Source organism: Sylvia atricapilla, chromosome 5 (assembly GCF_009819655.1).
Source record: "Sylvia atricapilla isolate bSylAtr1 chromosome 5, bSylAtr1.pri, whole genome shotgun sequence".
Lineage (NCBI taxonomy): Eukaryota > Metazoa > Chordata > Aves > Passeriformes > Sylviidae > Sylvia > Sylvia atricapilla.
The window spans coordinates 17,965,803-17,979,375 of NC_089144.1; the positions used below are offsets into that span (position 1 = coordinate 17,965,803).

The window sequence follows — 13,573 nt, forward strand, 5'->3', positions numbered from 1 at the left end:
GTTGCATGTGGTTGCAGCTGGGAGCTCTTGTCTTCATGGCAAGGCACAGACCAGATGTAGTCACTGTTAATTCCTGCCTCATTCAGCAGCTGATGTTACCTATTCAGGTTTTACTTTAGTGGGGACAGCAGAGTGTCAAGATCTTCTGTTAAGTGAGACCTTATTTTCATGACTTCAGGTAAAAGCATCCCTGTGACTCCTCTTCTGGATATGCAGGATGGTTCTAATTATGTTAATCAGTTCTGTTCTGTCTGAATCCCCTAAATGAATATTTCTTGAGCTACTAAAGGAAAACAGTCATCTTAGGGCAGGATATAGCCATATTATGTCAATACTGTTTATTATTTCCTATTGTTATTTGCTGAAGTATGCAGATAGAAACCATTGAGAAATGCAAGTTTAAATAGACTGGGAATGGTTAGAGAAGATTAATTTTTAAAATAAATAATTAGGGTGTAACAATATTAGGTTGGCTTGGCTGGGGATGGAAGGGAAAGATGTATGGTTATAAAGAAAAAGTAGAAGGTACAGTAAAATAACAGATTCATAGACATTAATTGATTTTGTGTCAGATCCTACCTAATAAAAGAAAATCTCTAAGGTTCCAAGTATGTAGAAAAACACACTAAATATAAATATATTTATTTAAAATACCTTTAGAGACTTGAGAGAGTTTGTGTGCCTGCATGGCCTTTCCTTCTGTCCTTGCGGGGTAGATTTTAATATTTACATCTGTGAGTCTAGGGGCATAGTTGATACCATCTCGTTAATGGAGAGGGAGATCTCCAGGAACTCCTGCATGTCCAGTGAGTTACTGAGCAGCCCCGGGCAATTCCTTTGGCTTCTGTGCTCTTTGCCAGGTGCTCAGCAGTGTCTCGGGGAATAGAAACGTGGGGCTGCCTTAATATGCTGCTGTGGAATGTCACTGTAGCTCTGTGGTGTTAGTGCAGAGTTGTGCAGCTCCAGAAAATAATGAGCAATTTGGCCATAAATTTGATGTTGGATTAACGTAATGTCTGCTTCCCAGGACATGGGGGCTGCCTTTCCCTGCTCAGGAGGTTTCGCTGTGCCTGTTCTTTGTACATCGATGATAACTCGCAAAACTAGCAGAGAGCAATTCCTTAATAAGTTACTAAAACTCATTCTCCCTTTGTGAAAAACAAGATGTGCTTAATCTTTCACGTGATCAGCTTCCATGCCAGTGTGAAGAGAAGCTGTCAAGTGGTGCCAGTTCAGCAGAGGGGCTGCTGTGGCCTGTGTGGATCCATGGGGATGCGCAGCTGTCAGATCCTTGCCTTGCACGCTGCAGGCAGCACTGGAGGAAAAAGAGTTTGTTGTGTGCACGGCCCAGCTGCTGGTGTGACCTCGTAGGGCTGCAAAGAATGAGGCTGCTGTGGGAGGCTCGTGGAGGGTAGGCAGGGCCCGCAACTGCCACTGAAGAATTGGAAATTTTAAGTGATATGGGAAGGCCCAGCAGTCTTTGTGCATCAAACTGAACAACAACCGCCCCAAGCAGATTGTATTAAATGGAATTTTTTCTTCCCCTTTTCTTTTTCTTTCCACCTCAAATAAGCTGAATTTCGAGGCATATAAAGGGCCTGCTTTCAGATGATTTAGTTATATGAGAGCATGCACAATACTCTAATTTTGTTAACATTTACAAATAACATTGACTAGAGGTTGTTTCTAGTACATTAGATGTTGATCAGGAATTTTTTTGATTATGTTGTTCAGCGAGAAAACTTTCAGATATTTAAGTGTTTCTAAAAGAATGAATTATGCTTTTTGCAATGCTGCTCAAAAGCAACAGTCTTGGTTTTAAAATTAGTTTCTGAGCTGTGGACTGGAAACTTTGACTTGTGTGTGGCCTGTGTGAAGGTGTTGATGGGAGTAAGTTTTTCCATTAGATGAAGTGGTTCAAATGTATTTCTTTATTCAAATACAACTTCTGAATTGGAAGCAGCATCTTATAAATGAAATGGGATTGAATACAATTCAGGTGTTTTGCATCAGAGTTCTTAAACTGGTCGCAGTGTTAACTTCTGTAGCCTTCCCCAGGGTCACTCTTGCACAGTGGATACAGGTCTAAAACACTGGGATTTAATAGCTTCTCTGTAGAAAGCTATAATGATGTGGGTATGAGGGATTTTTTCATAATATCAAGACTCAGTAGGAATTTTTAGAAGTATTTTACATGTTTCCTGTGTTGTAGTCCCTTTTAAACATGGCTTTGCTGGGTGTGTTATTTATTTGACCTCTAGAGCAGAAGGGAGTTGCTTTTTACAACTGAGCTGCTGTGTTTTCAGAAGCTGCAGGGGAAGGCAGGCTCACTTGGCATCAAGGTGGTCCAGTTACTTTTGAGAGGAAAAGAACAAATTTCTTTGCTAAGAAAAACAGGAGTCAGAGGCCTCAGAATGAAATGAAAGTAATGGGGAGTCTGAAGATGTATCATGTCAAAGGTTGCTTTTAGAGCTTTTAATTCTGAAACTGCCTTTTTAGGCTTGGGGTAAAAAGTGAAAATACTTCAATTTTTAGTTATTAATTAGGTACCTAGTAACAAAACTCTTTTTTTTCCCCTGCTAATTCCTGCTGGTTACTTAGAGTGAGATTTGTAGTTTTGAGAGCATGGGAGTTAACTCTCCTGAGTCAAGCAAAGTCTCAGTGCCTTTCCTTGAGCATAGTAGTAGTAAAGGAGGAAGCTTTTTTTTTTTTTTTTTTTTTGTTGGTAAATCAGCTAACAATAGTATGGTCAAAGAAAACAAAATAAAAATCATTTGGCTTTCAGTTCAATAGTATAGCACAGAGTGCTTTTACAGGAGGAAATAAGTTTTCTTAAGCTGTGCAATGTTTTTCTTAAGTTATGCAGCTACTTTGATTTAAAATCCCAGTTCTGTACTTAAAATATTAGTTCTTCATTACAGTTCAGAATTCTTGTTCACTTGTTACTACAAATTGCTGCTGTAAGTGCTGACTTGTGAAAACCTATACAGAAATGATTTTGTGCCAAGTTCAACCAAGACTAACATAAACCCTGTCTTTATTTTCAGTCCAGAGGAGCTTCCTGTCCATGATGTGGTGATAGAAAAGGTAAGTCCACTGTTCTCCAGGTTTTTTTATTAATAAGTAAATATTTACAGCTTTTAAAAACATAAATCATTGTGAAATGAGTTGATGAAGCATTTTAGTGATTTGCATTTCGAAAGAAGCACATTCTAATTCCCCTAAGAACCGTGGTCCTTGAGGCCACGTTAACTCCTCACAGATCTCTTGGGGCCCACTCATACATTTGTCAATGAGAATGAATATTCCTGGCCCATTGTGTGGCCTAGTGAAGGAAATGGAGCTCCTTAAGGGCTCACACCCAGCTCTGCCCTGAAAGAGTGAAAGCTGTGGTGCTGTGCCAGGAGCTGCCCTGGGCTGTGCTGGGGGATGGATGATGTGAGTGAGGTGGTGGCACTGACATGACGTGTGCGCTGCCATCCTGAGGAGTGTGGGGTCCTTTGCTGCTTTGGGAAATGGTGACAAATACCCTGCTGCCTCTGCAGTGTGGTGACCTCCCTTGTAATGCTGAGTTGCTGAGCTGGGTGTATTCCAGACATGCAGCAGCTCCTGTTGGCAGCTGCTGCAGGTCCTAGTCCAAAAATCCTTCTGCTGCTGGGGAGTTCTGGAGAAGTATTTTGACAGCTGATGTGTTGGGAATGTGAAAAAATAATGGGGAACTGAATTTCTGCTTGTCTGGGCCTAGCTACTGTTGGTATTTCCCCTTGGTCAGTTGGGTCTGCTGTTACCTCCAAGACCAAATCAAATCAGAAAATTCAAGATAAGGTATTTAAAGCTGTAAGTTTAAGTTAGCCCTCTTGGCTGCACAAATCAGTAGAATAAATGGAAAAAGGATAGAACGACTTATTTCAAGGCAGCTCAACTGTTTGAATGTTAACAGCAGCAGTGATTCTGAAAATTAATTAATTAATATTGTGCTTCAATTATATACTGAAGCTAATAAGAGATGCTTACTGTAAAAGAGTAGAACTTGTCTCTTTTGTTTTGCCTTGGTTCATGTGTGGTTTTTCATGCACAGCCTGAAATAGTTGCATTTTCCTGCCATGTTTCATTACATTTAATAACAGCAGTGAGTGTATGTATAATTTCATTTCCATCAGAAGGACACAGCAGGGAGGGGAGTCTCTGAGCAGAAATATTAGGCAGCTTGCAGCTACTGTGGTAGACGTGTTTTTGAAGCTCTGATTCACTGTGACTTTGTAGTTAGCCTTAAATTATTTGGGGGAAATAGTGTCTCAGTTCTCTGTCCCAAATTGTGTTCATGCTGTCTCAGAGTGTCAGCATAAAAACTGTATTTATGGAGTCAGAGTTAAATTGCAAGTCTAGTGTGTTTTTTATAATCATCCAGTGATGCTCCTGCATTAGACTGCTGGTTCCACTCCTGATGGTATCCTGACCTCTGCTGGTTTGAGCTTTATCTGCCTCCTGTCAGCAGGGTTCGAATCTGCAATTTTCGAGACACCATTCAAAAGGATTACTGTGTTATGTTAATGTAGGCTAAGATTAAAAGCTTTCTGTACAATGTCTTTTGAAGTCACTCGGCAGAACTATTTATGCTTTCCTTTTGCCTTGTGAATTTTAAAAAATATTTCTAGCTCAAGTTTTCATTTTATTTGCAACTTATGTAAAAGGTCGATATCCTTGCGAATTTGGAATCTGTTCTTCAGATGCAAAAAAACCCTTAGGCTGGAATTTCTGTGTGTGTATTTGTGTGTGTGTGTATTTTTGTTCATAATTCCTTTACTCTGCATTAAGAGTGATAATTACTCATTTTGGTGCTTCATTTCTTTGCTGCACATTGGATGCCTTAAATGCATCAAATCATTGTCCTAGGTTATAAACTGCTTAACCTTGAGATGCATCATGCAGCACATCTCAGATAAAACAAGGGCAGGACAGATTTTCTGGAGGAGGACAGGAAACGGAGAATTGACCTCAGAAAGTCATTGAAGAATTGACCTCTGGGGTCTGTGTCTGACTCTGATTTTCAAGTTCTATTAAGTGTTTTATAAGTAAGTTTTAGTTAGGTTTTGTCATTGATTTACTTGATTATATTTTTTGGGGGGAGGAGTTCAGTAAGTTCTGGTTTTGTCTGAGGCTTCTGGTGGAGCCGTGCTTTAAGCCTCAGCCCCTGGCACACATGCTGTCTGGGAAGGTGGAGTGCTGCACACGAGAGGGGTGCTGGCCAACCTCATGATTTTTGTGCTTTTACCAGTGTGTTGTTTACTGACATGAGAGTAGGAAACCAGCTCTGCTTCAATTAGGAATTCTGTTACTCCCAATGACAAAAATGTTTCAAAGTGTAGAATGTACTCAGAAAGCAGATAAATGTTGGGGTTTGTTTTGTTTTGTTTTTTTTTTTTTTTTGGGCGACAACTATGTGGAACTTGTCTGAAAGAGCAGCAGCAGCATCCCTCTGCTCTGCAATGAGCTGCCTCAGATCTGTCTGTGTTTTCAGTGTTGTACCTGTTAGACATGAAAGTGAACATAATTCAGATAGGGAAAGAAATAGCTAGAAGTTTTCAACAACTGAACACAAAAATAATTGCTATTTTGACTACAGTAGCACAGTAGCATCACTTGAGAATGGGTAAATTGACACAAGGACCTAAAAGCTTGAACAAACACACAATTGAAGTGAGCTTCTGGCTCAAAAGACAAAAATCTTGCAAGCAGATCAAACATACAAACAAAAAGACTGTTGAAGCAGATAGGGTTTTATTTTCCTCACCAATTACACGAGCAACCTGTTGGGGGCAGAGACCTTTCCTGACTTCCTGTTATTCCTGCAGCCTAAACTGTGCCTAAAGAACAGCTGCTTTAAGAGATGTTGAAAATGCTGATTCCTTACAGGGGGTTGCAAGTGTGAAGGAGAATCAGAAGCAGTGTTGTGAAATCTTGGAAGCAGTAGTTTTTCTAGCCTTCACCTCTAACATAAGTCTTAAGAAATGGCTTTTAAAAAAATTTAAAAGGCAAGTATTTGAGATATTACTCAGTGCAGCCATAACCTGAACAGGAATGTGGGCAGTTGTTTGCAACATGAGTAGTTAGATTAGGTTGAAAGAGTAAAGGCATTTCTTTTCCCCGTAACATTTTTATACTTTTGTCAGGCTTACAGAATTTGAATTCAAACAAAAATTACTTGAAAACCCAAACCAACTTATTTCCAGGACATTTTGTGGACCTGTCATAGTTGGGGTGGACCTAAACTTGATCAAATTATACTTCTGCTAATGCAAGGCTTTTGGCTCCTGGATTAAAGAAGCTCACAAAGTCCAAGAAGCCCATTTTTTTGCATTGATAGCCAAGAAAGAATGCACAAATTCTGATGGAGAAAAGCTAGAAGTAAAATTAGGATTCTGTTGGGATAACAAGTAACATTATCTTTTTTTATATTTTCCCCCAACATTTTGGATGCAATTGGCTTCATAAATACTTAATGCAAATATTAATAACTTTGCAGTATCCTGCGGAGGCTTGAAATTAAACTTTTACATTGTTACCAGATTGAATCACTAACCATATGAATATCCTTCCTGTCTTTATTATTCCCTAGATTTGAAGTTGGAGGTAGAGGGGCTGTCCTTTGCAATAAAACTAAATAATTATTTATATTCAGCTCTGAAGAGAAAGCAGTAGCCACACACATGTATTTTTCTGCTTGAACCTTTCCAGTCTGGATCTTCTGCTCTGAAGCTTTATGAGAAAATTGAAATAGTCTCATTAAAAACATATGAAAACACACAGCTAACTATTAACTTTATAGTATAATCAGACACACTTTTCAAAATGTGAAACGGAGCTATAAAAATAAGTGCTAGAAGTCTTATCCTTGGAACTAACAAAATACAGATTTTCGGTCATGTAGTGCCAAAGTGCCTTGAAATTCCATGGACTAAGATGGCTGATTCCAAGTGCTTGTTTGGTTCATAAATTCAAGAATTTGATGGCAACTCTGGCATTATTTTCATAGACAGAGGTGCAGTCTCTAAGGTAGTAAGGCTGTACTTGCTAGACTACTTAATATAACCATTTATTTTGAGAAGATAGGGTTTGTTTTGGTTTGGATTCTCATTCTGTTACCTTGTCACAGAAATATTCTTGTCAGTAATAAAATTTAAGCAAATAGATCTTCAGAAGAAATCCTTGATGTTAAGTTACAAGGTAATTCAGGTAAAAATATGCCATGCCAAGGAGAAGAATTTTAGCAAGGATTTCTAGCTTCTAATGTCTAAAAATTAAAGCTTATTCCCACTTTTGCTCCTGCACTGTCACTCTTGCATGTACTTGTTTTTGTTCCTTTTTAACTTTCTGCCTTTTAAGAAGGGATGGTTTGTGTGATCACTTGCAAACAGAAGCTAATTATGTTTAGGGCAAGTCTGGGTAAAGAAGTTCATTTCAGAGACAACTAACTTTTAAGTGGTTTGCAGCAGAAATTACTTGCCTGAAAACTGAGTATAAAAACAAATGGAAGTTGTAGGTGGTGTGTGGTTGGTTTGTTTGCTGTTGTTGTTTTAACTTGCCAAATATGTAAAAAAGAAAATTCTAGTCATGTTGTACTTAACCTCCTCGTACAAAATACAGTTCATCCATACTGCTGAAAATAAGAGTTTCTGCTTGGTTTTTGGTTGGCTGGTCTTTTGGGTGTTTTAAATGAACTGATGTTACTCTTTGCCATTCTCAGATGACTGAATAAAAAATTCATAATGCTCTGTTAAACTTTTTCTTGTTATTTAAAAAAAAAACCTTCAAATGCATTCATTTTGGAGATATTAAAAATTTCTAATTCCTTTTCAGCAAAAGCACCTTGAAATTGAAAGAACTGCAAAATGGCTTAAGATGCTGAAAAGCTGGGAAAAATACAAGAATAGTGAAAAGGTAAAATTCTGCATGCTTTTGTCATTGGCTGTCACTTCTGAAAGAATGTATACCCTGAAATTAAATTGCCTGTGTTTGATATGTGGGGAAAGAAACCAAACCCCACACTGAAAGAATAAGGTTTTTAGTTTTTCAAAAGTAACCCAATAGTAATTATCCAACAAAAAAAATCAGTGATCAGATGGGAAGAATTGTGTTCAGTGTGTTCATGAGTGCAAAATTATCTGTGGACAGAGTGGGTTATGTCAGGTGTGCCATTAAGTGCTAAATACTTTTTATTGGCTTTAAAAGCAAGGTGGAAACTTCCATGTGAACAGTTTATTTGCTGGAATTGTGGTCTTGATCGTCTTGAAATTATGGAAAAATTTTAGCTGGAAAAAAGTTGCTGGAGAGGCTATATTCCCAACACTGGGTTCTAGGCGGGTTTTCATAACTGGTCTTGTGGCTTTTTGGTGCATAATGCACAGAATCCCAAATTCAGATTCCTTCTCTTCAACACAGCTTAAGACTTGCATTTTCTGTTGGGGGCTCTGTTGGTATTTTTTGATGCTGTTGGTCCACCTGTACTGTGCAGATGACCGAGGACAGCTGTCACACATCCCAGGTCTCTGCCCTGATGATTGGCCTGGAATGGCCTTACTCCCCTACTGGCCTTCTGCTCAAGTAAATTATCTATGCAAAGTTGAGACCTTAAAAGAGAGATATTGAGGCCACAATACCTATTAGCCTGATGGAACAGAGAACTGAGGTGGTGCTACAAGTAAAGTAGAGGGAGAAAGATACTGGGCCTGTCGCCTGCTCATCCTATCTGCTCACTACCTCTCTTTTCAAGATTGTAGCTTTTTTGGTAAAAAAAAACCAAGCCGGTGGTTGATCTCTTTCAGGGTGTAGCTCAGAATCTAGGGAGTCCATTTCCTTAAAATATGATGTGAATGCATGAAAAATAATTATTTGTTCATGAAGTTTTTTCTGTAATCCTACTGTCTGTCCTGCCATTTCCTCTGGGAGGAGAAACTAGGGGTCTTAACAGTTGTGACTTTGTTTTGTAAATGTGACACTGAAGAGATTTTTAAACAAATATGTTCCCAAGTCAGAGGGCGATAAAAAACTCTTAACAGCTACTTGGTTTGCTAAGAGAATGTTAAATATGACATTTCAGGTAACACAATAACCACGTGTCATCTGAGCAGCAGTGGTTGTGCTCTTCAGCCATTGGTGACATCAGTCCACGAGACACTGACTTAAATAAAGAATCCTCTCTTCACCAGGCTTGCAGAAGGTCTAGCAGATCAGCTGAGCAGAAAGAGTTTCAGTTCATGTAACAAATTATAGGTTGAACTATAAATAGTGGCAGGAATAATTCAATATGTTTATAAAGGGATGAACTTTGCTTGAGGCTAGGAAAAATTTTCACTCATTGTTGAGCTGTAGTGAAGCACATGAAATTTAAAAAACAAGGGTGTTTTCCTTATTCTTTCTTACATCTTATGTGGTAAGTGAACCAGAAGATATATAATAAAGAATCAGCCACCTCCTCCTCCTGAGCATTCAGTGGAAAGCCAGACATTATTTGTCACTGCTCTTTATGGAAAGCATGACCACGTTCTCAGAGTTGTGCAAAACTCACAGTGAAAGACAATTTTTATCTGGAAGTGTGTTGGAACAATGCACCAGCTTTCCAAGCTCACATTCTTGAAGCATGGAAGGAGTAGTTGCAGTAACAGTTCTTGACTCTTGTTTCCTGTCTTCGCTTGACTGGATAAAGTGGTTAATGCTGGAGGAGCAAATTGCTAAAGAAAATGAACAGCCTGTGTGTTACAATAACAGACTCACATCACCTGACACTGCCATGGTTTCTGTGCAGTCAGGCTGCTCCTGAAATGAGTGTTCTTTAGAAACAGCACTGAAGGGAACATTGCAGCAACTGTAATAATGTTGTAGGATTGTAGATTATAATTGTAGTGACGGCTTGGTTTTGGAAAATGGCATATTTGAGACACACTTGTGCCCTTAAATAGGTAGGAAGGGAGACTCACAGAAAGTGATGGTCCCAGGTATACAGCAGATATGGACAAAAAAAAAGGATTTTCGACGGCCTGTTTGTGATGAGCCTTCAAAATATACAGCTAAGAGAGCTTTGCCTTGAAGGAATCTGTTCATACTGTACACATACTGTAAATGAATCCATATATTTGATTCCATTATCCCAAATTGTCATATGCTTAGTTGCAAACTACAGTTTTCATTCAATAGTCTTGCAGAGCTGCCTATAGGCTGCTTCTACTTTTCCTTTTTTTTTTTTTTTTTTTTTTTTCTGTCATGACTTCACAAAAAAAATTAATGAGCAAACATTAACCAAGTGGTGGGTGTGTGTGTGTGCATTTGACATGCTTCACTTTACATCTTCTCCTGGTCTTGACTGCTGAAGAATATCTCAAGAAATAGATGAGGCCTCTGAGAACTTCACACAGTTTTCTCATTAGAACTCTTGTGCTAAACCTTGTAGAAAAGATGGGATGAGGAATAGAGATTAGGAATGTGTGACCATAAGGAACTGGAAAAAGATGGAAAAATTGTCACATTGAGATCAGAAATATGCCAGGCTCTACCAATTTGGGTAATAGAGGTAGTGAAGTGTGACATAATAAAGTGAGCCCGTGTACAGCTCCATAACAGTGTAGAATCACAGCATCATAGAATGGCCTGGGCAGGAAGGGACCTTATTGATCATCGAGTTCCAGCCTCCTGCTATGGGCAGCACCACCTTTTACTAGAACAACACCCTCAGAGCCCCATCCCACCTGGCCTTGGACATTTCCTGGCATGGGGCAGCCACAGCTTCTCTGGGAACCTGTGCCTGGCTCTCACCACTCTCACAGGGAAGATTTTCTTCCTTATGTGGGAGCTTTTCTTGTTGCCTTTATGTCCCTGGCCAGATTTGATCTCACCAGGGCTTCATCTCTCTAACCTGATCCCTGGCTGCTCAGACAGTTCCTCTGTATTCCTCCAAACTGCCTGTCCTTGCTTCCCCCCTGTAAGCTTCCTTTTTCTGTTTGAGATAGTCCAGGCACTCCTTCCATTCATAAGGGCTTCCTGGTGCTTCTGTCTGACTTGCTCTTTGTGTATAAAACTCCTTGATTCCTCTGTGGTTATTTAGGCATCTTTTTCAGTGGAATTGTCAGGTTTCTTACAGATACCACTCTGAAGTGTGTAAGTGCCCTTGTGTCTTTGCTTGATTGATATTTGTCAAAATAAAGCTTTCATCTCCCCATCAGTCATTTCTTATGCAGGAAGTGTCACAGAGCAGCAAAGTTTGTGTTTCAGTGTGGTTCTTCTCTAGTTTGTGCTTTTATTTCCTATTTGTATTCTACTGCTTAGTAGTTCAGGGTACAATCAACCACCCACAGATAGTAAATCCTTCCTGGCTTAGTATGATCATAACTTTCAGGAAAGATTAAATAAAACTGTTATGTGTTGTATTCCCATTTGAGTATTTCCACCAAAGTATTTCTGTCTTTCCCTGTCTGCCTTCATCTAGCTGTGATTGAAGTTGCCTAAATTGAAGGGGAAAGGAAGAAGAGAAACAATCAGGGTAGCTGCCATTTCCAGCTGTTCTGGCATTCACACACAGTATAATAATCAAGTCTCCAGTTCGTTTGGAGTCTGAACACAGAGCCTTAATGAAGAACCCTCTTTGCATTCCTGAGATTTTTCGATGAGATGGAGCAACTCTTCTATTTGCACTTTTTCTTCCTTTTATGCAACCCACAGAAGCTGAAGAACCTCTAAAGGCAGCAGCCTTTATAAATATATTTTCTTTTCATTATAAATATACTTTCTTGTGAGACAGGTTTTAATTCTTATGCTTCTCATCACTGATTCTTTTTGAGGTGACGGAGTCCGTTTGCTACTTGTGCAGCTCTTCCTGACAGCTGAGAAAGTTTCATTTTCAAGAAAACCAACTTCCAGGAGCAGTGGTGCTAGTTGCCACTCTTCAGGCCACTGCTATGTGACAGTGGCTTTGTTTCTTTTCCAGAAACCAGTTGGGTTTATGAGCTGGAGAGATGGGGGCCGGGAAAGGAAGGGGGAGGTTGAATGTTTTCTGAGTGGTTTTGCATTATGGCCTTCATAAGGCCTTCTTTTTTGTTTTGTTTTGTTTTGTTTTGTTTTGTTGCCGTTTCGGTTCATTCTTTATATTCAGTGTATTTATAGGTCCAATTTGCTTTTGGCTGAGAAGCTCCTTTGAATTCCCAGGTGGTAGGGCCTCATTTAGTCAGTTTCTCCTACCTACTTCAGGATCAACAATCTTACTAATAATTGCAAGAGTTTGACTGCTGTCCTTGGCTGAATATCAGCTTAGATGTGCTACAGAACTTGAACCTGTATTTTTATGTATTCTATGTTTATACAATTATATGTATCAAGGATTACCTTCTTTTTTCTATGTCTTGTGCTTATGGAAACATCTCAGATCCAATAACTTCATTCTTTGAATAAATGTTTTCACAGATGTGTGTTTTTATCTGTACTCTGAGTTTATATATTTGTGTTTTGTTTTGAGCCATTATCTTAATCTTCACAAATTATTTTAAATTAACTCACTATTTCATCTTCCCAGAAGCAGAAGAAACAAGTAACTTACTGAATTTTCTACTTTCTGTTGTAATTATTAATTCAGAGAGAGCAGAAAAGTAGTTGAGGAAGTATATTGATACAAGCAGTATTTCTCAGCATATTTTTATTCTGGTGTTACATAAGGACATAGAAAACAGCAGAGGGCACTAGCATGGTGCTTATGGTAAAAACATTCAGCTAGCTAATAATCAGTGTACTCATTTTTATTTTCTTTAACTGTTTGGTGTCTGCATGATTACCAGAAATGAATTTTGCAGTGAAGTGTGTGTGAGTTCCCCCCCTGCTCCCCAAGATGCAGCAGAGCTGTGTCATGTTCACAAAACTGCAGCATTGCACAGGGTCACAGAAAGACTGGGGTTGGAAGGGGCCTCTGGAGGTCACCTGGTCCAGTCCCCTACTCGAGCAGGGCCACCTCCAGCAGCCCAGGACCTCGTCTTGATGGGTTTTGAGATTTCCAAGGTTGGAGACACCACTACAACCTGACTGGGTGACTGTGCCAATGCTCTGTCACCCTCGCAGTGAAAAAATGTTTCCTGATGTTCAAAGGGAATCTGCAGTGTTTCAGTTTGTGCCCATTGCTTCTGGTTGTGTGGCTGGGCACCGCTGAACAGAGCCTGGCTCTGTACCTTTTGCACTTTCTCTTCAAGACGGTGCAAAAGACAAATTGATAAGATTGATAAGATCCCTCTGAGCCTTCTTTGCACCCATCCTCTCCTCATGGTAGAGATGGTCAAGTTTCATCATTTCTGTAGCCCTTTGCAGTGTGTCCATGTCTGTCTTGTGTTGAGGAGCCCAGAACTGGACTCACCAGTGCTGAGTAGAGGGAAAGGATCATCTCCCTCAACAGGCTGGGAATACTTTTGTCTGGTGCAGCCCAGGAGACCGTTGGTCACATTTGCTTCAAGGGTACTGCCCTGGTTCCTTTTCTTCAGAGCTGTTTTCTGGCTGGTGGCCCCTAGAATGTTCTGGTGCCTGGGGTTATTCCTTCCCAGGTGCAGGA

At 39.7% G+C, this 13,573-nt stretch overlaps 1 protein-coding gene across 3 annotated transcripts in view; it reads left to right on the forward strand.

Moving 5' to 3' along the window:
* Window positions 1-13,573, forward strand: part of USP6NL (USP6 N-terminal like) — a 112,180-nt gene that overhangs the window by 67,824 nt on the left and 30,783 nt on the right. For all 3 annotated transcript variants that reach the window (XM_066318819.1, XM_066318820.1, XM_066318818.1), the window contains 2 exons: window positions 3,048-3,087; window positions 7,858-7,938. In XM_066318819.1, the coding sequence (XP_066174916.1) occupies window positions 3,048-3,087; window positions 7,858-7,938 (121 nt within the window). The remainder of the gene's footprint in view (window positions 1-3,047; window positions 3,088-7,857; window positions 7,939-13,573) is intronic.